The 26,939-nt window shown below is 41.0% G+C and overlaps 1 protein-coding gene across 1 annotated transcript; it reads left to right on the top strand.

Annotated features, from left to right (window-relative positions):
• The first annotated feature begins 207 nt into the window (after window positions 1-207).
• On the top strand, window positions 208-26,736 carry atp9a (ATPase phospholipid transporting 9A). Its single transcript, XM_088290109.1, has 28 exons — window positions 208-385; window positions 2,998-3,142; window positions 5,419-5,532; window positions 5,663-5,771; window positions 7,771-7,829; window positions 8,425-8,476; window positions 9,762-9,856; window positions 10,104-10,184; window positions 10,575-10,650; window positions 10,741-10,817; window positions 11,017-11,177; window positions 11,267-11,409; window positions 11,929-12,041; window positions 12,863-13,072; window positions 14,523-14,684; window positions 15,016-15,108; window positions 15,810-15,893; window positions 16,920-17,090; window positions 17,629-17,727; window positions 19,182-19,271; window positions 19,795-19,939; window positions 21,142-21,206; window positions 21,665-21,820; window positions 23,501-23,565; window positions 23,640-23,748; window positions 23,838-23,895; window positions 24,331-24,534; window positions 26,070-26,736. The coding sequence occupies exons 1-28, from the start codon at window positions 318-320 to the stop codon at window positions 26,204-26,206; spliced, it is 3,141 nt and encodes a 1,046-aa protein (XP_088146235.1). The 5' UTR covers window positions 208-317; the 3' UTR covers window positions 26,207-26,736.
• The last annotated feature ends 203 nt before the right edge of the window (window positions 26,737-26,939 follow it).

Below are 26,939 nucleotides of genomic sequence, written 5' to 3' on the forward strand. Positions count from 1 at the left end.
TGTTTGTTAATGTTTTAATTTGGTAATAAAGACCACGAGGTAGAGCTTCTTTCTACTTTTTCCTACTCATTTTAAGCATGTAAACTGCGCGGAATTGTTGATAATCTTTTCTTTCTTTTTTGTTTCTTCCATACCTTTATGTGTTTACATGTTTATCTCCGCGAGTCAAGTCTTTTATTTTTTTATACTCCCCCGTTTTCTCTTTAGTGTGTCCCACCCGGCTCTCTGTCAACGGTACGGTGCGAAGTGGGAGCCTCCGCCCAGAACCTCAGAACCGCACCAGCCAGGCTGCGACCCCGCGGCGGCTTTTCGCCGGAATGGCCGACAATATTCCCTTACAGCCCGTCCGTCGGCCGAAGAGAAACAGCAGCAAACACAGACATGGGTAAGGCTCGTTGAAATGACACGCTTATTCGTGTTGTTATTATTTTTTTTCTTAGCAGCCCTGTCGCTCTTCGCTCTTCCAGCCATCTTCGTTAAACATTGACGGCTGCTTTGGTTGAAACGTCAAACTCCGATTGGCTAATCGATTGGTCATATACACAATGTGTATGTTTTTTTCAAATTTATATATATGTAAGGAAGGTTGTGCTATTATTGCAATGCGGCTGTGTAGCAGCTAGCTTTAGCCTTAGCGTTACATCCTAGTTCCGGGGAGAGCGTGCAGCAAGTGCACTAAAAGACGACGTCAATATTTGCCTGTTCGTCCTCACGTCGGAGTGCAAACGCAATACTTGCAGGCCCCGAGCAATGTTTCTTTCACTAGAAAAAAAAATCTGTCTGTGAATATGATTTTGACGCGATGTGAAAAAGGGGAACAGGCCTCGTGCAGATTGATGGAGAGGCTTTTGAGATGTACCTTGAAGCGCTGTATCCAACGCAGCAGCCCATCACTGACAGATCATCACATTGACATTGTAATGACAACCAATAAATATTCGAAACATACAGAGGGCTAAAATGCGACTTGATTTGCAATTATAGATGTTTTTCTATCTATATTTTTTAATATCTTCTACTTCCAAAACAGTGATGACTCTCACCCTAAAATACGAGGGGCGGTTAAAAATTTATGAGCCTTGTTCAATTTAACCAACTCATATTTAAGATTCCACCCCCCAGAAATTTCAAAAGTGTTTAGTTCAAATACTTGTATAATTGGAAATTGTTTTGGTTTCCATTCCAAAACAAGGGATTCCGTCATCGCTCTGTGCTACTGTTAGAGGTGCTTTGGGGGATCTTGGTGTTAATTTCTCTAATATTGTGGACATTTTTAAAACTGACATCATCAGCTCAGTTTGCATGCGTGCAATTTTGATATTTTAGCAAAAAAAGAAGTCTATTCACATAATTTGCTTTTGCTTGCCACATAAACTAACCAAATCTGGCCCCCTCGCTTTGAGTTTGACACCTGTGCATTAGCTTATCTTTGATTAAAAATAAATGTAAGAAAGTCTGCCGCCAGGAATGTTTCTCTCCCGTGGCTCAAAAGAGGTGTGATCGATCTATAGGAGGTCTGAAAAAATAAATTGTAAATATATTTTTGAATACCAAATAAAATGCTGGATGGTTTTCCCTGGGCCTACATTTAATTTTGACGGGCAAAAGCACCCTCGAGCCCCAACGTGGCGACACCCCAAAATGTAAAAGTTTTAATGTGGCTCTTTGACTTATGAGTTTAATTTGTTCCACTACCACAAGCTCGCAACTCAATGTAATCATATATCAGATAATTTTTAAGCTATTTTACCGGCCTGTCTTTCCAAGATATTTAGTTCAAAATTCAAATTGGGTTTCACTGTATTCCTTTTTTTTTTGTCCCAGGTTTATAACTCACAGTGCAGTTATTAATTAATCATGAGTTCACAGAGTTCATTCGTGTGGAATGTTGGCCTGGCTTGAACTTTAGGAATGGTCACCTATTTCCTGATGAAATGACAGATTTTTTTCTCTTTATGGACATGTAGTTGAACCGTCTGTGTGGTTTATGTTTGTGGCAACACATTAACCCAAGATGTGACGGTGAATTAATTACTAGCGAGTCTTAAATTGACACACATACACATCTTATACAAGTATGAATTTTTCTAGAATATTTCTAAAAGTATTTTGAAATAAAACAGTTCACTACTAAAATTTGATAAGTCAGCTGCCAGGAGCCGACTGAGGCGGGACGGCCGACCCTGCGAAGGGCGACCGCTGTCACTGCCAAGTGCCGAAACTGAATTGCCCGTCCTGAGTCGGGGCCGACCGGGAAAAGGAACTGCCAGCGGTAGAACTGACATTTTAAATCTGAATGATTCCGGGAGAACTGAAATGGTAGTTCTGGTTTGACCCGGTCCTTGATACCCAACCAAACTCTCAGCTGAAGTTAAAGCTCTACAGAACAGAGAAAATTACATGTGGATTTAATGCAACCTCGTATCGTATTAGTCGGTTTAGCCTCATGCTAACAAACAATGCAAAAGGCCATAGATGGGCTAACTAATAGCATTAGTGTCACACTGTAAAATCATTCAAGGAATGGAAATTTGAACTCAAATAGTGGAGCAACACATGTAGACAGACAATATTACACTACTCAACTGGTTTATTGTCTTTGTTCATTTTGAAAAGTTAAAAGTTACTGCAGCTTACTAAGTCAGTTGTGAACGTGTTCTTCGTGTGTTTCTATGTCTATATTGGCCAAATCACACAGGCCAGAAGAACCATTTCTATTAAACTGAAGCAAAACATGAGAAAATATTGTTTATTTATTGACATTCTGTTTTATTAAGTTATTACTGGAATTTCTATTCATTTCAGTGGGGAGGAATGATTTGAGATGCAACTGTTATGGAAGGATGGTAAATGGTCCCAAAATTAATTACACCTGTTTAGCGAGGCACCCCTGCAGTTGTCTATCACATTCTTCCTTCTTAAAATTGGAATTTGTGTTGTCTTGTGGCAGTTGTATTGTCGACACCAAATTTTTGTTAATTTGCCTCGTTGTCGCAGGTGCTGCCCGTGGTCCAAATGTTGTGGCATGTGCGACTTCCGTCCTCGCACGGTGTGGCTCGGCCATCCAGAAAAGCGGGAGCAGAGGTACCCCCGGAATGTCATTAACAACCAGAAGTACAACTTCTTCACCTTCCTGCCTGGGGTTAGTTTCACTAAAAGGTCACGACTGTATTTCTCCTCCCAACAACCACCCATATTTCCTTCAGTATGACGCATGGGTCGAACAGATATTTCTCTCGGACAACAACAAACCAGCTCAGCAGAGCACCATGTGTCCTATTATGAGTCATATTCAAATACCGATAAGAATGAAGTGAAAAAGTGAAACTAGAGGTGTGTGTGTGTGTGTGTGTTTTTTTTATATATATAAACAAATCAGGTACAGAGTGGAAAACAAAAGTGTCATATCCAAAATAATTAAATAAGCCGTTGAAGTGTCGCGACTGTATTATTGCAATAATGGTCCCCCCAGCTAAAATAAACATGCTTGACAGTCAAGTAGGACAGTGTTTTAAATGTAAACAATTCTGGCTGCGTCGTTAATAAATTAAGGTGAAGTATTGTCTTTGCAAAATGGTTGGAACACAAATGTGTATGGGCTCAAATACATAAATAGAATGGGTCTTATTTACTTTCAATCATTGCATTGAAAAATTGAATCTGAATTGTATAATAAGAATTTATTAGGTTGCAACTGAAGTCCAATAACCTTGAACGTGATTTTAAAATTTTGAAATGTATTTCACGTTCTCCGAGACTGTGTTTGATTCTCAATGACTATTTAATTGTATTGTTGTAAATTTAGACGTTGAATACGTGCCATAGCGTTTTAAAAGCATTATCATTAACTTGCATTAATGCATCAGTTGGGGATAAAATACAATTCCAGCCTTTTACTCTGAAAATCCAAAAGTATATACTATAACATGAATTTTGGATTCTTATGTTGTCTCATTGTTTCTATTTTAGCCAGCATGTTAATTCCCATTTGCCTGCACATTTCTTGTACATGAAACTAAGGATGGGGGTTGCCGTGTTGTTTTTTTCCCCCTTATGATTCTTTGTGTGTTTTGCATGAACATTTGCTTTCTAGATATATTTAGTTGTCTTAGGATCTTCAGTAGGTTGGTGAAAGTCACCATTGTTCGTTTGCCAAACAAAAGACGAGCAAATGGTTTTTGCAATGCAAAATAGCATCTTTTATTTTTCTTTCTTTAGTTTGTTGTTTTTGTCTGTCTTTAACATTTGGTCTCTTTGCCTGCACTCAGCTCTATTGAACATACTGACTTTGTCATGTGTGTAATCTCTCACTTTGGTGGCAATGGAGCTGCGCGAGGTTGTAACTTGAGTGTTAAATGTGAATATGATACTGCTGGAAGCTGTTGCTCTAGTTGCTAGACAGGAAGTGACACATTTTAGTTGTCTGCTCTGGTCATTTTTGCGACTTGCATACTGATGAATCCCTGAACCCATTTTATTTTAGTTAGCTTTTGTTGGGTATTGAACTAATGGTATTATCACCACCTAAATGCCATTTTTGATGGCCCCGGGCAATTTTAAGGTAACATTTTAATATTCCTAATGGTCACAAAAGATTACAAACATTCAGTTAAGCCATATTAAATATATTAATTTGATCTGTTCCCTAATTATTATTATGTTAGAAACATTAACATGATCAGTGTCATAAAATAATTGAATATCATTAATCGAGAATAATATTCAATGCTATTTGAGCAAATTTGTTATATTGTTGTTCTTATATATCCCATCCCATGCCCATCCCTGATGCGGCCTTAAAAGAACCTAACAGGCATATTTTTTTAATGTGAGAGGAAGCCAGGTTACCCGGGGAAATCCCATTCAACCTGGGGAAGAAAAGGCCAATGCCACACCGGAAGGGTACCGCGAAGATTGAAGTGCACTAACCTAAGAACACTGTGCTGCCCGTAATAAAACATAAAAACAACATTTCTGAATTAACACATTCCACTGTAGTTTATATGGAGCGTAAAGTGTATTTTCCCTCACAAAAAGTTACGCTCTTTATATTTGGTGTTATAAAAGCGTCAATTAATTATATTGACTGTGGACAACTTCAAAATAGAATCTATAAAATTGTAGTGCACCAAATGAGAAGCGTTTATGCTGCTCTTGTTAACCTTCTGCCCTCTAGTGGCTATTATTGTAGCTGCAGCTCTCTCACCACTGTACAGTAGTGTATATGTGAACAAGTTGCTGTGATAACCTGCGCAGAAAACAACCATGCTGGCAATTCCAGTTCAGTATTCCCATGATTTCCTTCTGTCGGAATAGGAGAGCGAAAGCCGCCATGCATACTGTACTTCATTGTCTGATTCTGTTTGAATTAATTAGGATTCAGCAAAGATAATCATGCACGTTTCTTCTTCCCAACAGGTGCTCTTCAATCAGTTCAAGTACTTCTTCAACCTGTACTTCTTGCTGCTTGCCTGCTCTCAGTTTGTGGAGGAGCTACGCTTGGGTGACCTCTACACTTACTGGGTCCCTTTGGTATGCGGCCTTTCACAACCTCCGTTGGTCAATAAGTCACTTTTCCAGCAATGTGATTTTTTTTCTCCCTATTTCATTAAACAACAGTTGACGTTCATGAGTCATCTTTGAAGTGTGATTTTCATTTCAGGGTTTAGTCTTGACCATCACCATCATTAGAGAGGCCGTTGATGAAATAAGATGCTACATTCGAGACAAAGAGGTGAACTCTCAGATATACAGCAAGCTGTCAACAAGAGGTAGGCATGGGATTTCGTTAAATTCAAGTCAAATTTATGTTGTGTAATCACAGAAGAGTCTCAAAGGGCTTTAAAAGCCCACAGTTGACTGACATTAATGACATGCCCTGATTTTTTATTTTTATTTTTTTTAAGCTGCTTTTTGTTAAAGCAGTAGTTTAAAGCATGTCCCTGTTGATGTGCTTCCACTAACAACATGGCTACGAAAAAAAACATGGTTGTGAAAAAACAGTTAGAGGTTTTTATTTAGTAGAGCAAATTTCCCACTGAAGTTATCATACTGCTGTTCCACTCCAGTCCTGTAGGTGGCGGTGACACACATTCCAAAGTTGTTACCAACTGCCATCTATTCCTATTGACTATTCCCGTATAAGTTTCACATCTATCGTCAAACGTCAGTAAAATGTGCGTCCGTCAGTCATCGTCCGTCAGTCTGATGGAATGCCCACCTCTGCGTAATACTATGTGGTGAATGGGCCAGTCCGCTGCTTCTGACACCAGTCTGACGTTGCAAAATCTTCAGAAAATGTGCATCAAATTTGCACTGACTGTTTCGTTTTCTACAGTCTACCGATTATTTTTAAGGTCACAACAAACTTAAAGTCAGGGATCGTCCACGACAGGTCTGAGTCAGACCTATCAAGAGTACATGACAACAAATTGGTGAAAATTTGCTATCTTACCCCAAACCCTAAAGCGTCTGATGGCTTAAGTCGCGGTGTTGTAATTTTTCCTGGAGAAGTCTTGGCAAACTTTTTTAATTATCTCAAGCAAGAGCACATTTTTGAGAGACAAGCATAATTTAAATTTTTTATTTTATTAACCAGTCCTTCTCTTGACATTCAATACCTTCCATTGTAACACAGTCGGATGCGGATAATTCTCTGTTGACCAATCACAGGATAGCAGATTGTCAAGCTTCACCCCCCCATAAGCTTACTAATGCACAGCATACCACAGAGACCAGCGCCCCAACTAAATTGCACTTAAGCTTTGGACAGTGTGGGTCATATATTTTGGAACCCTTAACATAATAAACACAATGGAACTGAAACTGAAACAAAAAGCGTAAAACAGAAAATAAGGCTATTCAGACTGTCTGTCCATGGAAGCTTTGTCAAAATGAAGACTTTCAAGTGTGCTCTCTAGAAAATGGTTGCAACGGAAAATCGCCTTCCAACAGATAAGAGCCAATAATATTGCTGTGTTTGCACCCATGCTGCCACCTGAGCCACCTTTCATACTTTTCAGCATCTATTAACTGTAGAGGAGTGGCCCTGTTAAAAGCTTATTGGGGTTGAGGGGAACGGTGTGTAATTCAAAGCAGAGACATAAAAGTGAGCATACAAGGCCACGGTATGAAGTGTGAGCAACAATTAAAAAAAAAAAAGCAGAAGTCTCTCGTGGTTTCCATCACTCTGCCACTTTGATGTGGCAGCTTGTTTTAGCCTTAAACAAAATTGAGCGCCCGCCTCCATGATAGCGGCTCTCCAAAATGTGCATGACACATTGCCATCAAAACCCTTCTTTATACCGATAATCTAAACTATTTGAATTTCTGATTGAATGCAATTGTTTGCATCTCTTGGCATAACGCAGTTGCCACAATGGGACAAAGAAGAAATGTGAATTCCCATGAACCTCGACGCATAGTGATATTATATGTGCCTTAATGTCTTGCATATGCATTGGCCAGAGGTCATGGCAGAGGTCAGGGGTCAGTGATCTCCTCCAAACAAATTTGCCTGTTAATTCCAAATGGAATGAGAGAGAAAGGCTCAACTCCCCCAGCATTCCTTCAGATCAGCATGGAAAATTACCCCCCCCCTCCCAAAACTTCAGTGGAGTGACCGGTGAAGCATACGGGAAAGCAGCTGGCACTACTACTATTTGATTTCCGAGATATCATGCTTGTGGTTAAAATGTTTACGCTAAACCATTTTTAATTATGTAACCATTTTACCTTTAACGTGTTCTGTATTTTTCTCTTTCCCGTTAGGCACATCAAAGATCAAAAGCAGCAACATTCAAGTGGGAGATCTTATAATTGTGGAAAAGGTTTGTTAAAAATGCTTCCATGTGGCAATAATGGAAAAAGTTCTCATATAATGCTTCTCATCGAATATTCTAAGCAACTTGATGTACATTTCGACTTCCTTTTTTTTTTTTTTTTTTTATTGGGGGAGAGGTCCGTTCATCTTAGTTGGTTTTCAGTAGAATTACATGTGTAGTGCAGCAGCTTGAGTTCTTGGCACATGAAATATGAGAAGCACACTCCTGTCTTCAGTTTCCAATGGAGGGCGTTTTTCTGAATCACTGGTCGCAGAGCGGCCGAAGGAAAGGTCACACATGTCGGCCGCCGCATTTCGTCTTTATGTTTCACTGATTGGAAGTCTGGAAATATTAGGTTGCTTAGAGTTTACCAGAAGAGTTGTGTTGGGATTTTTGGGGCTCCACAGAGTCAAATGGGGTCAAGCTGCGATCAATAGGAGGGCCTACTGTTTTTTTTAAATTTATTTATTTTTAAAATGAGTGTTACTAATGTTCCACATGCAACGTGATAAGTCAAAGATTTTAAGAGCAGGAGGCGAGTGGGGTGTAGAAGCAGGAAGTGATGCTGAAGTGATGTTTTTCTTTCTGCCTTTCTTTGTAGAACCAGCGTGTTCCTGCTGACATGATCTTTTTAAGGACCTCCGAGAGAAATGGTAAACATCTGCTGGTCATTCATCCTGATCTGGCTGGGGAAATGACTTGTTTAAAAAAGGCGCTGAGGTGCAGGGATTAGCCATGTGCCTGGACAGGAAGTCCTATAATGTCGAAATTGTAATTGGGTCCAGTACTATACTATCAGTCAAAGCCGCTGTGGTTGGAGGCGGGAGGGGAATTTCTAATTCCAGTTATACATGCACGCATTGTAGACCAAACATTGACCTCGCTTCCTCACGCTAGTTTTTCGGAAGAAATTGTGCAACGTGATGAAACACAAAGCATTCAAGGACCCCCAGTTGATGGTAATTTTTCGGATTTAGCAGCGTTTCCCATTAATGTCATGTCAAATTAGCTGTTCCATGATGAAACTTGTCAGGATCATACTCACACTGACACACACTCACTAACTAATAAAGACGATTTTAGCATTAGTGGGTGTTTAAATGTAAAAATACTAAAACAATTGTTCTAATGCTGATGCTTATCGAACCTTTATCTCTGAACATCCATTATTAATGCTAGACTTTTTAGAATTGTTGTTTCAAGAACGCCATAGAAAAAGCAAACACTTCTAAATGTTGCTCTCGAGCTTTTTTAATTGGTGTGCCATTGTTGAGGGTTCGCTTAAAAAAAAAAATAAAGCAAGAAAGACGACCTTGATCTTTCTGTCTACATGCATAAACGTTAGAGGTTCATCTATACATATGCGCCTCATTTGACTGATCACATGTGGATTAAGTTTCATGAATTCTCCAGCTGCATTGTTTTATTATCACGTACGAAGTACCACATAAATGTCTTTAATTGTGTTCATGTATGCATGTTGTGACTTCGTGCCCAAGGGAAGAAACACAGCAGCTTTATTTTACTGGAAATAGTGTATGGTTATCTCACTCCCATGTGGAGGCCATTAGGTCAATTATAAAGAGCCTGAGCCATGACTTTTTTTTTTTTTTTTTTGGGCCACATGACTCATGTAGGCTAAATTTGAATTTGGTGGGAGGTGGGGCTCAAGTTTTGTCCCACTAGTTAATGTGGCCAAATGAAATCACCAAAACTCACAAGGTTTTTATTTATTAGTATTTTTTTTCAAAACAAAAAATTTTTTTAGTGATGGCTGCTTGAATAAACATCGTGCACGCATGTGCCCAAGTGTCACACGCTTTAGCCACAGCTCTTGAATTGAGACGTCACTCACTGACACCAGCGACTTGTCTGTTGTCACCCCCTGGTGGTGAAAGTGTGTCAATGTCGCGTAAGCTTTTGTCATCTCTCTTCCAGGCTCCTGTTTCCTTCGCACTGATCAACTGGACGGAGAGACAGACTGGAAGCTGCGCCTCCCTGTAGCATGCACACAGAGGCTGCCGACTGCTGCAGTGAGTAGATGGTGATGTGGTTTATTGTACACTACACATCTTCAATCAATTAGTCAATTAAAGACTGAGCTCGAGCCAAAAATTCCAGCAAGGTCCATAAAGGCAGTTTTGGATGAAAGAATAAGCCCATCAAACATTTGGGATGAGCTTGATTGGATATTGACAGAAATTCCCTGACTCCAAAATCTTGTAGAAAGTCATGTGAACTATAGAGTGAATTGACATGAATGTTGTTGATGTCTCGTAGGACCTTCTGCAGATTCGGTCCTACGTTTACGCAGAAGAGCCAAACATCGACATCCATAATTTTATCGGGACGTTTACCAGGGTGAGTGTGTGTACATCATTTTCAGCTGTCGGTTTTCTATTGGATTTGTGGATCATCACAGAAATGTTCTGTTTGTGTGTTTATGAAATGATCCATGGATGACATCCACTTAGCTTGTAAGATGACTGTAATGTTCAAGTATCTTTTGAATTTCCGGAAGGTTTTAAAATGGACTGTTAAGCTTGATGGCATCCCAAGACATACATAATTTGAGGAAAATTATGAAATTCGAGTGTAAATATTTATACTAAGCACTGCATTTTGGTGCTGGTGGAGCAGATCCATTTGTTTTAGCCGTGTTCCAATACCCCCCCCCCCCCCTTCCAAACCAAATTTGTCAGCATGACTTTAGGAATGTCGAAACCCTCCTCAGCATGTTGTCTTTCACAGGAGGATGGCGACCCTCCCATCAACGAAAGCCTCAGTATTGAGAATACCCTGTGGGCCAGCACAGTGGTGGCCTCAGGTTGGTACCTAACGATGTAAAAGTAACACATGGGTGTTCTGTAAGTACTGATCTGTTGAGTTTGGTCTAATTGTGTCCCCCTTGTCTTAGGCACAGTCGTGGGACTAGTGATTTATACTGGCAAGGAGCTACGCAGCGTCATGAACACGTCCAACCCAAGACACAAGGTACAGTGGCTGAAACCAAGCATGCGTATTCATGTTTTCAGGACCTCACGAGCATCGTTGTTCTGTGCGTTTTTCATTGTTGCATATTGAAATACTTCCAAACTATCCAGTGCGATCATAGTGGCCAAATGCAATACAAGCATACATTGCCATTTTGAATACCAAGATTAATTTGGCTATTTGTGTCCGTCCGTGTCAGGTGGGCTTATTTGACCTGGAGGTGAACTGCTTGACTAAGATCCTGTTTGGGGCGTTAGTGGTCGTGTCTCTGGTCATGGTGGCCCTGCAGCACTTTGCGGGGCGCTGGTACCTGCAGATCCTGCGCTTCCTACTGCTCTTCTCCAACATTGTGCCAATCAGGTGGGACACCAAACCCTCCACGTTGTGGCAACGCAATCACGCCATCCGCATGGGATGATTTATCTCTCGTTTTTATTCATTTGATTTAGCCTGCGTGTCAATCTGGATATGGGAAAGATGGTTTTCAGTTGGATGATCAAGAAGGACTCCAAGATTCCTGGCACGGTGGTGAGAGCCAGCACCATACCCGAACAGCTGGGCCGCATCTCCTACCTGCTGACTGACAAAACAGGTTTGATTGAAGACGATAAAACAAACATTTAAATTAGATCAGCATCATAAAAGTACCAAAGCAAAATTCTAACAGATTTCCATATGCAATCCTCCTGCACAGCATCTGAGTACATCCTGTATTGACATGCTTTATGCCAGGCGTGGGCAAACTACGGCCCGGGGGCCACATGTGGCCCGTTAAACGTTTTGATCCGGCCCGCTGAACTTGAAAAAAATTAAATGAATAAACCTTGTTCATGTTTTATTTTCTAAATACTGTGGCATGTCAAACACATATATATTGTTGTCGTGCTTTTGTTCACTTTCATTTAAAATTAAATGTTTTTTTTTTTCTCCGATGAGGTGAGGATACCAAAACACTCCATCCATCTGCTCCTAGTCCGGCCCCTTTGTCAAATTTTTGAACCCATTGTGGCCCGCCAATCAAAAATTTGCCCACCCCTTCTTTATGCTTTATTCAGTTCCACATTTGGTAGAATTGTACTGGAATTATGCTCTTTGGCTATTTGAATGCCAGGAACTCTCACCCATAATGAGATGGTGTTCCGGCGCCTCCACCTTGGGACTGTTGCATATGGAATGGACTCGATGGACGAAGTACAGAGCCATGTGTTCAGTGCCTATACTCAGGTACAAAACATGATATCATTGACATTTCAGGAACAAACATAATCCTAAAAACTTAATAGAAAAGGCATGTGTCATGTTTAAAAAATAAGAAAACAACTTTGATATAGAATTGTTTGTATCCCTCAATTCTTCCTGACCTCTGATCATAGACTTTGTCCCCCTTGACACCAGAGGTTAGCGAAGCAGGAAACGGGATTAACCCAAAAGCCATCCGCTGCCCCAACATGTTTAATGACGTTTGCCATTAACCTCTGCAACATTCAGATGGCTAATAATAGAAAGGCCTCTGTGGAACAGCAAATCATTCATATTCAGTTGAAAACAGATGGTTTCTTCTTTTGCAACGCTCGGTCTCCAATTATTACAGTTGGAGTTTTTGAAAAGTGCGAGAGTGAGTCAAACGATTGATTGTTTATCTTAAATGGGCTATAGCCAGTTGTGTTTGAAGCTCAGGGGTAAAAATCTACATATTCAATGAAATGCCCAAGCCATGTGGAACAATATGAGCACATCAACATGATGTGGAAGCAGTCCGATGACAGTGAGTCAGGCAGTCTAAAACAAACGCTTCCAAAGTCGCTAAATTGTGTGAGTTTATTAAGACAACTTTATTTTTTGCAATTTCTATTATTTACAGTTTAGTGGAGCCAAAATTGCCGGAAATATACGTTGTCATCACCCAGCTGTTTTTTTACAACTGTCACATCTTACGATTCATCACAGCATACTAGATATGAACTTCACGATCAATCGGTCAAAACTCATCTGTGGATTATATGATGATAATCTCCCCTCCTCTGCGGCCTGTGTGTGCTCCTCAGCCCACTCATGACCTTCCGGCCTCCAGGACCCCGGCGGCCACCAAGGTTCGTAAGACCATCAGCAGTAGAGTTCACGAGGCGGTGAAAGCCATCGCGTTAGTGCACAACGTGACACCGACGTACGAGTCCAACGGCGTGACGGACCAGGCCGAGGCAGAGCAGCACTACGAAGACACCTGCAGGGTGTACCAGGCCGCCAGCCCCGATGAGGTACGAACCCGAGATACAAGCCGTCATACTCTTGACTGTTCCGTCTGTTCTGGTGATTTTTCTTTTATATCCTGTGACGATGTCTACCTCCTGGAGTTGAAAGTTTTCACACATCCAGCTTTGATGAGTGATTGGCTTGTATGTTTCCCCTCATTATTTTTCTAACACCATCAGACGATCCCAACATGGTGCATTCTGTGTTTTCCACTTGGGGTCTTCCACTCGACTGCTTTGCACCTTGAAGTGTCACAAGCCAAATGTCACCCACATTGATGTCCTCGGTGGGTCGCATTCTTTGAACACCAGGAAGAGGCCTGCTGAATTCAATGTGATGCACATCCTGCAGTGTAAATACGGATTTCCTTTATGTGCTCCCCAGCCTCTTGCACTTATCCCCTTTTTGGGTTTCCTTTGAGTACATGTTTTACGGGTCACTGCTTTTGTCATTGAAAAAGCCACTTGCTTTTGTTGTTTGGAGGAAATGACCGCTCGTGATTCTTTGTATGTGACGCTAATGAGAAATTTGTAGCACGGTGCACATTCCACAACTCGGCCAGTTAGTTTGGCTTTGCTTTTCCTCCTCCTGCTAAAAGGAAATCTTATTATAGTGCCGATTCACGTCACTGACTGTTGAATGTAAATTTTAAGTCTGGCAGTTTGGTCTTGCTCATCCTATGGGTAAATGTTGATGACTTCACATTTTGGCCATGTGGTTTCAATATTGAGGTCAACTCATGATACAAGAAGTTAAGATGATTTTTATTTATTAGCACAACCAATTCCAACTGATACAAATAACACTGCTACTAATAATTTGGATGATGAGAACATTAACTTAATCAAGTGTGTCACTATCTGCCTAATATTGTCCTCTGAGCAAAAACTATCCCTATCCGCCGGTCTTTCAGCTGATAATAATTTGACTTATCATGTATACATTTACTGTATATCGTGTAGTAAATTTGGGTTCGAACGTTCAATAGATGTTTAATTCGCACGGTTTGCTATCGGGGGTTTTCATTATTAGATCTTTAAAATGTCAAACCATGTGTTTTAATAATTTATATTGTCATCTGTGATGCTGGCTGATGGTTTCGTTGTTCGTTTCAACCTCTGGTCTGCAGGTTGTTTTTTAATTCATCCCCCCCCCTATTTTTCTCCACAAAATGCTCTTCAGTTAATGAGAAATGGTTGGCCACTTGAGATGCGACCAAACAATATTTTTTAATCTCAGACTTCCTTGAAGTTTAGCAATCAATAATGTTGAGTGCTCCAAATGCTCGAGACATTGATTAAAGCTGAAGTGACTGCAGTCTCAGGGAGCCTATTCACGCTCCCGTTCCCTTCATAATTCAAGTAATGGAGCATTGATGTGACTCAATAGCATTCAGATCAATAATCTTCCGTCAGTCCAACCTCTTTTAGAGTCTCTTCCGCTCACTGTCTGCAGGTGTCGCTGGTGCAGTGGACAGAGAGCGTTGGCCTTACCCTGGTGGGGAGAGACCAGTCCTCCATGCAACTTAGGACCCCTACTGGACAAATAATGAACTTCAGCATCCTGCAAATTTTCCCCTTCACCTATGAGAGCAAGAGGATGGGCATCATCGTGCGAGTGAGTGCCAATATACTTGTTGTTGTTCCATGAATGTTTCCTGAATGCAAGTTCAGAAACAGACGAAGGTTTTACTGTCAGCTTGAGCCGAGTTTGTTGCTAGGTGATTCATTGGGGCTGGCTTTTGAGAAAATACATGACAGATTAATACGTGTTCAGACAGTGGGGGGACTTTGAATGTAGGTCAGATGACTAATATAGTTTTTGATGGCTTAAACTCGCATGTATTTGGCCCCCCTTACTGTGTTTGTACTGTAGTTTTGAACTCTCCGTGACTGTAAAACATTTTTATTGGGCACTTTTGTTAAATTAAACATTAATTCCATTTCAGGATGAAGCGACTGGCGAGATCACGTTCTATATGAAAGGTGCTGATGTGGTGATGGCGGGTATTGTCCAGTATAATGATTGGCTCGAAGAAGAGGTACTCAATTTTTTAAATCATTTTTGGCATTCATTTTTTCCACAACAAATAACCTAGTTTACATTGTTTCATGCATGATTTTTTTTTTTTTTTTGCAAGATCCTTTGTGAATATGTTTTAAACGTTCTATTTATTATTTTTATTACTACTGTCATTATCTTGTACAAGAATCATCATGTTTAGCACTCGACGACCTGTCATAAAAATGAGAAACGTATTTTGAAATGAAAGTATGATTTGAAAACTCTGTCAAACACTATTATCGCAACGTCAATTTCATGGCGCTCTTGATATTTTACCATTTTGAATAGGGATGAGGAATTTCAAACTGAATTCTCTTTTTTGTACCTAAATCTGACACATCTGTCTTGCCTTCTTGTCAGAAATGAACCATTCGAGCAATCACCAAAGCTTAATTAAACTGGCCAGCAGTGCCATTAAATTACTAATATTGATGTCTTAATCAATAATATATGTTGTAATTTTTATATATATTTATTTATAACAGTAATTAAAAAAATCTATATAGATTGCAGTAACAATTAATCTACGGTTTTAAAATAGTAATTTAAACATTGTACACATTGGTGACTTTTTTAAATTTAAGATTGTTGTGCTAGTATCTTATTTAAAAAAAACTTTTCTTTGTTGTTGAATTGGCTTTGGAAAATAATGTTTGAACCCTGCTGACTGTTTTGTAGTGCGGGAACATGGCGAGAGAAGGTCTGCGAGTCCTGGTTGTCTCCAAGAAGTCCCTGACTGAGGAACAGTATCAGGATTTTGAGGTAGATTTGTGAGTGTGAATCACTGACTGCCTGCAGTTAACCATTTTTGTGTTTTTGGTCCAAAGTTTGCCTCAAAGTTTCATTCTTCCACTCCTCAAACCCGGTTCTCAAAATTAGACAGACACCATTTATTTAGATTGCAATGGGAGGGTGTGAAATGTAATTATTCTTATTATTTTTTTTAATGATTGTCATTTAGTTGTCAAAAAAAGCGGAATCCATTTCCACATAAACAATGGTGTGCTTTGGCCTGCTTTTTCGGTCCTTGATAACAGACTTTTAAAAAAGACCATACCCATGTGCACAACTCAATTTCTCCCATTGCATCAATGTAGTAAAGATGATTCTTAACCAATGAGGCTATAGTGTGAATATTAGGCAACTAGTCGAAGCTGGAATGTTGTGTGCTTGTCGCCCCGAATGATGTTCAAAGCGTTGCATACAAACGAAAAAGATGAATCGTTTTTGTTGGAAACGGTTGCCATGGGAACTGCAGTTCAAAATATAAGTACTATGTACATGTTCAGTTCTAATAAATACGATTGTTGCTGGGTGATTAGATTAACCTTTGAACCCCCCTTGTCACCCCCACACCCGCTCATTGTTCAAGAAGGGCGGGGTCGCTCCCCCGCAGGCTTCAGTTACTGAACTGTATAATTGTGTGTTTGAGCTGGTGGGCAGCAGTGAGTCACAAACACACACGCACACACACTTTGTGTTTCCTGCATGAGTCACCGGCGAATTGTTTTTGCGTTATCTCATTGGCGAGTGACCCCGGCAGAAAGACGGCCATCAACACACTCATTGAAGTGGCTTTGGTGGCTGCCTGAAAGAACAAGCTTGTAGTTTATTTAATTATAACTGAAATATTTTGGATGAATTTGTAGTTCAGCCAACTGTCTGCATGTGTTTTTTTAATGCATTTTGTATGCTTCTCATATTTCTGACATTCTCTCTTCTACTGCAGCTACCCAAAAAAAAAAGACTCTAACCAACTCGATCTGTCTTCCTCTTCACTCCCTTCAGGCACGCTACGTCCAGGCCAAGCTCAGCGTGCACGACCGCTCCCTTAAGGTTGCCACGGTGATTGAAAGTCTGGAAATGGAGATGGAGCTTTTGTGTTTGACTGGCGTGGAGGACCAGCTGCAGGCTGACGTCAGGCCCACTTTGGAGATCCTTCGCAATGCCGGCATCAAGGTGGACCACCTTTCCTTGTAAAGTACACATCACATCAAGAGTGGTCGGTGTTTCTCAGGAGTGAGGTCTTTACTCGTGCAAATGTAAAAAAAAAATAATAATAATAATGAAATAAAATCATACATTTATCATTAATATAGTTTTTAATATTTCAATGAAAATGTGAAAAGTGTCAAATAATATTTAGAATAAATACCAATATGTTGTCCAAGTCATCGTTAATGTTCTTTAACACGTACCAGAAAGGATATGATTTTTTTTCTTTTTTGCGTATAGCTGTACAGACCCTTTGTGATCTATATCTTTGCTGCTGTAACACCTCAAATTTCCCCATTGTGGGACTAATAAAGGACATCTTATCTTATCTTATCTTATCTTAAACTCCATATCATACGTCAGCTGTACAAGATGCCTTCATGCAACATGTGTTGCGGAAAGGATGAATTTATGAAGTGCTGGCTTTAAATTTGAGAGTGCATGACTTTTTTTTTTTGTGAGTCAATAAATGACATAATAATATTATTTGCTTCCTGTAAAGGTTTGGATGCTGACAGGAGACAAGCTGGAAACGGCTACATGTACCGCCAAGAATGCCCACCTGATCACCCGCAACCAGGACATTCACATCTTCAGACCAGTAAGTGTGCAGATTCTGCGAGCGGGAATTAGGAATGGGGGTGTGTGGGTTAATATTGGGTCAGACGTCAACCCTCGGCCCCCTCCTAGGCCCGTTAGCGAGCGCTCGGCTGCGTGCGCAGGCCCAGCCAGCATCCACAAAGCATCAATCACTTCCCACTGGCGAACGCATCCAAGCCACTGTCAGGGAGAGCAAATTGAAGGAGAAATTGAGCAAAGCACTCCCGCTGGGAACATGCTGAGGCCTCGTTTCCTAATTTGTTTTTCAGCTTTCGGGCTTTGATGGCCCTCTTGCGGCGCTATGCCTGGCGCCGAGCCACCTCAGAGAGCGGGCCGGCCACTTAAGGTTAGCGTTTGCGTACAACTGTGCTTACTGGAAGAGAATAACAATGGTTGGCATGCCTTGAAAACCTGAGTCCCAGTGGACAGTGGGGGAGTGCTGACTGGGTCTGCGACACGCACATCTGGATTAGTTTCCTGGTCACCACCAAAGTCCTGATGCGTGCTGACGTCTGAGGAGTCAGCGGCTGGCGGATGTTCTGGTCCGAGCGTAACTCTTCATGACAGATTAACTCCACGCGCTGTCAGGGATGAATTTTTGCTCTTTTTCTGTCTCAATTGGAAGCTGACACAGTTTCCTCAGTCAAACTGGCCAAAGTCCAGGTTGTGAAGCTGTCGATTTTGAAGTGGAATGGAGTCCAGACAATTTGTTTGTGTACAGGACTCATGCAGGATGCCCTCTTTTTAGTTGGTTTCTGCAAGATAACAGTCAAAAATATCGAATAAAAGTCAGCTGGGATAAGATCAAGTAACTGGGGACAAGCGAAGAAAATGAATGGATGGATATCCTCTTTTTGCTTTTTTTTTATCAACTTGTTTTGTTAAATGGTTTAAACGTAAAAATAGTTTGATTTGACTCCTTCTTGTATTCAATTTGAAAACTAATATTTCTTAATTAATTTTTTTTTGTGGTTGTTGGCCTATGCAAATTATTCACGCTTTCCCAAAATTCTTGAAACATTGAGGGACCATGTTTTAAATCAAAGCACCTACTGTAATGATTTATAGTGACTTTAGATTAGCGAGGAAGCTGAGATCATTGATCCGTCCGATCAGTACTCTAGCTCGTACAAGCTTAAACCACACATCAAGGGACCTTACTTTTGGAGAAAACCAAATACCCTATTGATTTTATATGACTTGACATGAGAAGGCTGAGGAAGCAGAGGCAGATAGATTATCATAAATGCTACACACACCATTCCTAATTTTACCATAAAGATGTAAAAAGTCAAAATACTCACCAAAAATTACAGAATTAAAAAGTGTCCAAGTAATCTGCTAAACCATATAACACTTTATGAGAACGCATGTTGGGCACGACAGCAGGCACTGATAACTTTAGTGTACGCGTGCGCTCATGTATCATTGTTCATGTGGTTGCCGCGACGACAGGTGACCACACGAGGGGAGGCCCATCTGGAACTTAACGCCTTCAGGAGGAAACACGACTGTGCCCTGGTGATATCGGGGGACTCGCTCGAGGTAATCTCATTTCTTGTAATCAGACTGACGTGAGTGGATAATGCGATTAGAAAATGATTCATTGCAGTGTGTAAATGGATAATTAAAGAGTGGAGTAAGTAAATTATAGATGGCTTAAAACTCATATTCCATAAACACAATATTAATCAGAATGCCATGTTTGGTGTAGTGAAGTCACATCTGACATTTTTAGCGGGGTCGATTTCCCCCTTGAATTTACAGGACATTCCACATGCACAATGAATTGCTGTTTACCACATCAGCTTTGTTTTATAGCATATCTAAGATATATTTTATGTCAGGTCTTTAAAAGAAAAGTTGAACATTTCACACTGTTGTTCACGCGTATTGAATAATTCACTACTGAGCCATTTGAACTTTTGCTAACCAAAAATAGGCAAACTTTACCTCTAAAGTTAGCATTAGCACACATTTGTGCATTGTTGCACTGAAAAAAAAATGCTCCGGGTTGGCAGGTGAGCAAAACAACCCGATCTGTGATGGTGTCTGACCTATGCTGCAGGTTTGCCTCAAATATTACGAATACGAGTTCATGGAGCTGGCGTGTCAGTGTCCTGCTGTGGTGTGCTGCCGCTGCGCCCCCACCCAGAAGGCCCAGATCGTCCGGCTGCTGCAGGAGCGGACGGGCAAGCTCACTTGTGCTGTAGGTGCGTACTGAATAACAAACAGAGCTGGACAAGCTGATATCTCTCGCTGGCTCTTGAAAAGCTTTTAACTAAGACTCATGATACCAAATTTTGCATTTCATATTGTTCACACAGGTTCACTTTTCATTATTCCAAAATGGATTAGATTCATTTATTTACCTCCCTATATATGCACACAAGTGTCTCTCGCACTTTTGATACCCGCCACTTGCATATCACTTCAATGTCTCGTGATGGTTAAAAAAAAATTGAGAATATGAAGATGCCTGTGCTAGTTTCAATGCTTAATTGTGTAATCCGTTTATTAAAGGCACTCTGATACTGTATCAAAACATCATCTAGCATTAAACAAGCTCATTTTGGTGGGCGTGGCCAAGACTCGCCTGATTTCACATGCTTCTGTTTGCAAAATGAGTTGGTCTGGCCAAGGCTCGGTCGGCTCTTGCACGTGCTTGTTTACACACTGTGTCTTTCACTTCCGTCCTTGTGCACAAATGAAAGTGCTATGAATGAGCACAACACCAATGATAATAACGGTATGAGATCATGAAATGCGTTTGCAAAGAAGCATCTCATTTCTTTCTTTTAGAGGATGGAAAAGAGACATTGATAACACTAAATTACAAATGTTTTGGTTTTTTAGCTTTGTCATTCCATCAACCGATCTGTTAGCTGCGAAGCTAACCTCTCCAACAATGCCACAATATATCACTAAAAGAAATTATTTGTGTTGTCCCAAATAATTGAAGCAGTCGTCAGTGGAATGTTTGCTACAAAACCAACACACATTCAATGGTGAAATTGTCACGTGTTTTTTCCCCATCAAGAAAAGAAATGTATTCATCTTACACCACGTGCATTGTTGGCCTGTAAAGCTGAATTTTACAGTGCTGCAGTTTTATTTTATTCTAACACATTTTGTCTCATATCAAAGCAACGTTGGACACCAATTTCTGGACACTTTCTTACTGACACACTCGGGACACATCACGATTTACCCTTCACCGCCTGAAACTGGGGTGAAGTGAACTGGGCTGCTCATTTTTTACAATCAGTGAGCCGGCCTTCTTCACACAGTCCACGTTACTCTCTATGGCCGGGCTTCTGATCTCAAATTAAGGGCGTGTCTTGAAAAGCAGCCGCTGTATCGGAACATTGTCGATGTGAATCCTGACACCTCTATGGCTTTTGTTTTCTCTTAGGGGACGGAGGAAACGATGTCAGCATGATCCAGGAAGCCGACTGTGGCGTGGGAGTGGAGGGAAAAGTGAGATTCTTACCGACCAAACCTTGCTCACAGATCGCCTTTCCTGTCAAAGCCCCTCTGCGCGTTCACGTAGTCGGGAATCATGTGCACACGCATGAGCCCATTTTCATGGTCTGTGTGCAAGGGCGATTTGACATGGAAGAAAGTGGCAGACTACATAACAGGAACACTACAGTACTCCGATTGTCTGTGATTTATTTATTTTTCCTGTTAAAATCACTTATAACGCTAGTGTGAATTGCACATGTGATTTTTGTACACAGAATTCGTAGGTGTCATTGCAAAGGTTAGACTCTTTCATGTGATGTTTCCTAGCTGACTTTTGTATGTGTGCGTGTTTTTTCGATGACTGCTTTACGAGCACAAAAAGGCTCATTGTTTTCGAGTATGATCCACTTGGCGGCGCCTCAGGTGGACAGAGTCCTCACTGGCCCGCCTGTGTTCCCTGTGTTTGACAGGAAGGCAAACAGGCCTCGCTGGCCGCAGACTTCTCTGTGACTCAGTTCAAACATTTGGGTCGCCTCCTGATGGTCCACGGACGGAACAGCTACAAGCGGTCGGCCGCCCTCAGCCAGTTTGTCATCCACAGGAGCCTTTGCATCAGCACCATGCAGGTAGCAACCCTCTCTGATAGACAAAATCCATCCTGTTCGAATGACACCTTTGAATGTATCCATCCATAAATTTCCGATAGCACTTTTCCTCATTTGGATCGCCGATAAACTGGAGTGTATACTGTCTGAGTTTGGATGAGACACAGGGTTCATGTTGAACTGGTCACCAACCAGTCCCGCGCCACTTACATAAAAAGCATTCAGATTCACGTTTCCACCCATAAACGATTTCGAGCCTTCAGTGAACCTAAAATGCGTTCTGGAATGTGGGAGGAAGCTACGACTACTTGGAGAAAACCCACAAAGCACAGGGAGAACTTGCCAGCTTCTCACTGAGAGGCTGGAGTGGCAGTTGACCCCGAAACTCGGGACTGATGCAGAAATGTTAACAACTAATGCGGCATACTTTCTGCCGTTAAAATACAACTACGTGAGCCACCTGAATGTGTTCATTTTTATCTTATAAATTTTGGAAAAGTCACTTTTTGTAACGTGTTATTGTAAAAAAGTGCTCTTAAATGTGAATATTTAAACAATGACACCGGTCAGCAGCAAATTTTTCCCTAGATGTATTTTTTCATGCCGATTTCAAAAAGGGTTACTTTGTTTCTAGCACAAAGAATTATTTTATTTTTTCAAGGGGAAGTCAACTCAAAAAAAGTATTTTCAATAATTTGTTCTATGTGCCTTCACTGGTCTAATGTGGCATTTTGATTAATATTGCGTTTGTCGAATATGAGTTTAGCAGCAAAATCCACCCGCTTTTAGCCATCTCAAGGGGCGGCCATTTTGTCACTTTCTGTCGACTGAAAATGACATCAGTGCGGCTCAATGTTCAGGGAACAGCCAATCATGGCTGACCTGTTTGCTGAAGCTGAGCCATGATTGCTCATTAGCTGAGCCCTGAACAACTATGATGTCATTTTCAGTTGGCAGAAGTAACAAAATGGCTGCCCCGTGAGATGGCTAAGAACAGGTGGCGTTTCAAATTACTGAAATCTATAATAGCTTCATAATCGATTAAGATTCACATACTAGAATAAAAAGACTCAGCTGTAGCCAGATTAGGAACCACTGCTCAAATGTGTTTGATGAATCGGTTTGTCGACACAAGCGTAAGCATCCGATGTGAGGCAGGAAGGCGTGGCCATGAGTCAGAGCGCCCCCACGCCACCGCTACCGTATCCCAGTCCAACCTTGGGGCCGCCGCCGAGGGCGAGCCCATGACTCACCGCCTCAAGGCGGATTGAAGCGGTGGTGGGGGGCTCCTCCACATGTCTGGAAGACCACAACCACAGCTGGGAGCAGCTTGACAGCTCAATGCTGCATCAGCCATGCCAACCCCGCGCGCCGAAATTAGTTGCAGGGACTTGGCGGTCAAAGTGCCGCATGTCAGCCAAGAATGTTCACATGGAAGAGTCGGCTTCTTGTTCTCTTTCTAGATTTGTGTCTTGTCATAACTCGCCTTGCGGGTTGATTTTAAGGGTGTTTTCCAAAGCCAATCAAATTGCATCCAAGGTACTCTACAACCTGGACTCGGCACCAGCCAATCACAAGGCACAAATTCGTTTGTTTGTATTTTTTTTTTTTACTTCAATATATCTTGTAATTGCTTTTAATTGTATTTTTAATGACGTGAAGCACATTGAGTTACAACAACTTCTCTCTTCTGTTGCACAGGCCGTCTTCTCCTCTGTCTTCTACTTTGCTTCAGTGCCACTCTACCAAGGATTCCTCATTATTGGGTGAGAACACATGTGACCGCTGTGTTTCTTCTGCCAAAGTGGCAACCCGTACCAATGAGCTTATATCCTCCTAGATACTCCTCCATCTACACAATGTTCCCTGTCTTCTCGCTGGTGTTGGATAAAGACGTCAAATCCGAGGTGGCCATGTTATATCCGGAGTTATATAAAGACCTATTAAAGGTATTTAATGATTTTTTTTTATACATTTGTGATATTTAAAGTAATACCAAACCAAAATGTAAATATTTTTCCATGGTTTCTTCCTACAGGGTAGACCATTGTCCTTTAAGACTTTCCTAATATGGGTTTTAATAAGTATTTATCAAGGTAAGAACTCACTGAGAGAATGTCGTCATATCCGTTTGTATTTCAGTCTGTTTCTGTGTCCCATTAATAAATAGTCCAAGTTCTTGCGAGAACAAAATGAAATGCCGTGGACTCTTTGAACTCGTTTCGACGAGGTTTCTTCGACTTGTGTTTCGTTCGGGTTTGGATACATTTTTCGGCATGAACAATTGGAAATTTAATTAGTTTCCATTTCCAACTGATTTACTTTTGCCATTTAAAACATTGAAAAACTGCACACTAAATATTTTGGTGAATATTTGTATCTTCATTCTTAATATCGTCATTGCAAAACCAGGAGATTATTAAAAACAATACATTGCTTTGCTGACATTAGCCTTTTTGTACATTGAATTCAAACCAAGCACCCCCAATTGTGTCAACTTGACTTTTAACGCTCTACTTGCTGGCTTGCAGGCAGCATCATCATGTACGGGGCGCTGCTGCTCTTCGAGTCGGAGTTCGTCCACATCGTGGCCATCTCCTTCACGTCGCTCATCCTCACCGAGCTGCTCATGGTGGCGCTGACCATCCAGACGTGGCACTGGCTCATGATGGTTGCCGAACTCCTCAGCTTGGCCTGCTATGTGGCCTCGCTCGTCTTTCTGCACGACTTTATTGGTGAGAAGCCCTCAGAGGTGTATTTCGTGTCTTTGCAATGGAACTTTCAACCTGCTTTGCCTTTACATGCCTGACATTTTTTTTTACACAAGTGACACCGTTTTGTCTGTACTGGTAACCTGAAATAGCAACTTGTCAGTTGACTTCAATAATTTATTTGACTTGAATCTACCCGGACATTACATTTTTTTTTTTTTTAAGATAGCACATTGGGATCATGTATCAAGTTAAAAACTACTTGGCCAATAATTTCAGTGATAATTGAGAAATTAATAGGCTGACGGTATGCTTCCTAAACAAAACATTATCCATGGCCATTATTTTATTTCTAAACCAACAAATTGAACAGTGAAATGTCTTTTTTTGTTCATATGCAAGAGTTTGTGCTGTCCATACTATGTCACCAAGGAGTTTTTAACAAACGACCACAATAGATAGTTCCTGATGAGTTGACACGCTGAGTCGTGTTGACCAACAACACCCAAAACGTTACTGGCTTTTATTTTAGGCTTTATGTGGGCCGTGGAGATCTCGACCACTGCAAGTCATGGCTGGCATGTGGTCAAGTGTACCCATTTTTGGGACGCTTTTCTTCGTCGAGGCGTAACAGGAATAGATTTTAAAGGTTAGCCTTTACGCGCTGTTTCAATGAGACATTGTGCTCACGGCGAAGGTTTGTCTTTTTTTTTTTGTTCATTGTTGGATGGATGGTTTTGGCTAAAATACAAGTAATTCGAGACATTTTGAGGAAAGGGGGTGTGCAATTCTGATTCTATTGAGAGTAAAACACAGAAATGTGTTTCTGAATGGAAAGTTTATCATCTCACAGCCCTTTAAAACTGCACAAAAGTTTAGAATTGATTTACTGATAATATTTTCCAGTATTTGTAATTATTATCATTAATCCCAGATTTAGCGCATTTCTCTATATACACGGTACCTTTAAGGTCGAGCAAGCAAAAGTATGAAGGAGGGAGCCATCGACATTAGGCTAACTGCGAACCGTGTGTTTGTGTCATGCTGCATGTGAATAATAAAGTAAATCCATGAGCAGAGTCTGAGACTCGTGCATTCCGTATGCTGAGGGAACTTGTGGAATTAGCCCTGTCGTGCAAGTATCACTGTTGTTCACAGTTCAGTCATTCAGTCTTAAAACTCATTCAATCCATAAGACATACGTATACGTTTTCAAAAACGTAGTCCCCACCTCCCAAAGACGTATTCATATGTCTTAGCCTCTTTTTTATTTTTTATTTTTTTTACAACATAGCTCCGTATTTTTATAGCATTAGAACACAATACTCCGTTGGCCTTGAAAAAAAATCAGTCAAAATCCAGAAAAATGCTGGAATTGAGGGGTTTCCTCGAGTGAAAATCTCTGGGATTAAATGAGTTAAACATGAATGTCTGGATAAAGTGAAATAATAAATCTCAGTCCATACCATTTCATCTCCACAAGTCAAGCTTTACACCCTGATTCTTTTTTTTAAAATTTTTTTTTAATGCAATGCTCCTCATTCTTCACTGTTTTTCAGACGTGTACTTCATCACCACGCCGTCGTTCCTGTGGAAGGTGACGTCCATCACACTGGTCAGCTGCTTGCCCCTCTACATCCTCAAGTACCTGCGTAGGCGCTTCTCCCCGCCCAGCTACTCCAAGCTCACCTCTTAGTGGCCGCCGCCTGACGGGTGTCCGCCATCATCCACACCAGTGCAGATCTACATCTGACATGGACGCATTTAACACAAACGTCAAACCCTAAATTCTAGACAATTGTGGTTGTTTTGACTGTATGGAATAAATAGGATACATCTTGCTGATTTATTTATGCACATGATGTTTCTAAAAATAACCCAGTGAGGTCGATGGCCTTTCAAAGCTAACATTCTCCATCGTTAGTAGCATTACCAGTTTTATTGTGGGACTCGAGACTTGATTCATACTTCGCAATCTGCGATTTCTAAAAGGAGTTCCAGAATTATACACTTTGAAACCAATTGTGCGGCCATAAAAGTCACGTTTGTTTATGTGTCAGGCAGTGGAGGCGGCCGATGTCAGCCAGCCCGCAGCGTCTGGGGGATAAATTGGTCCTCGCGTCTTTCTATACTGCCCCCGCACCCTCAGCAGCGTTGGTTATTTCGGGCCCCTCACCACTTTTCATGTGGTCGTGACCTAAAGCCATTAAAAAAAGAAAAGAAAAACCTGTAGCCATTTGACTGGCTTTAACAAGAAGGGATAACCACATCAAATGTGTTGTTAATATTGTCAAGATATTTATTGGCTTACTTTCTCCCAGTGATGCAGTGGATCTTCTTGTGTCTCTGACCTACTTTGTTTTATGGAATTATTATTTAAAAATATTTATTATATTGCCATGAAGGTGGAAAGCATGATTTGGGTGCTT

This window comes from Idiotropiscis lumnitzeri, chromosome 3 (assembly GCF_059441095.1).
Source record: "Idiotropiscis lumnitzeri isolate Australia: NSW breed Sydney's pygmy pipehorse chromosome 3, RoL_Ilum_1.0, whole genome shotgun sequence".
NCBI lineage: Eukaryota > Metazoa > Chordata > Actinopteri > Syngnathiformes > Syngnathidae > Idiotropiscis > Idiotropiscis lumnitzeri.

Bases quoted from the DNA above. Each gene is read 5' to 3' on its own strand.
- atp9a (XM_088290109.1), top strand. From the start codon at position 318: ATGGCCGACAATATTCCCTTACAGCCCGTCCGTCGGCCGAAGAGAAAC. The intron at 3,143-5,418 runs GTTAGTTTCACT...TCTTCCCAACAG, and splicing joins TCTTCACCTTCCTGCCTGGG to GTGCTCTTCAATCAGTTCAA. The intron at 21,821-23,500 runs GTAGCAACCCTC...TCTGTTGCACAG, and splicing joins TTTGCATCAGCACCATGCAG to GCCGTCTTCTCCTCTGTCTT.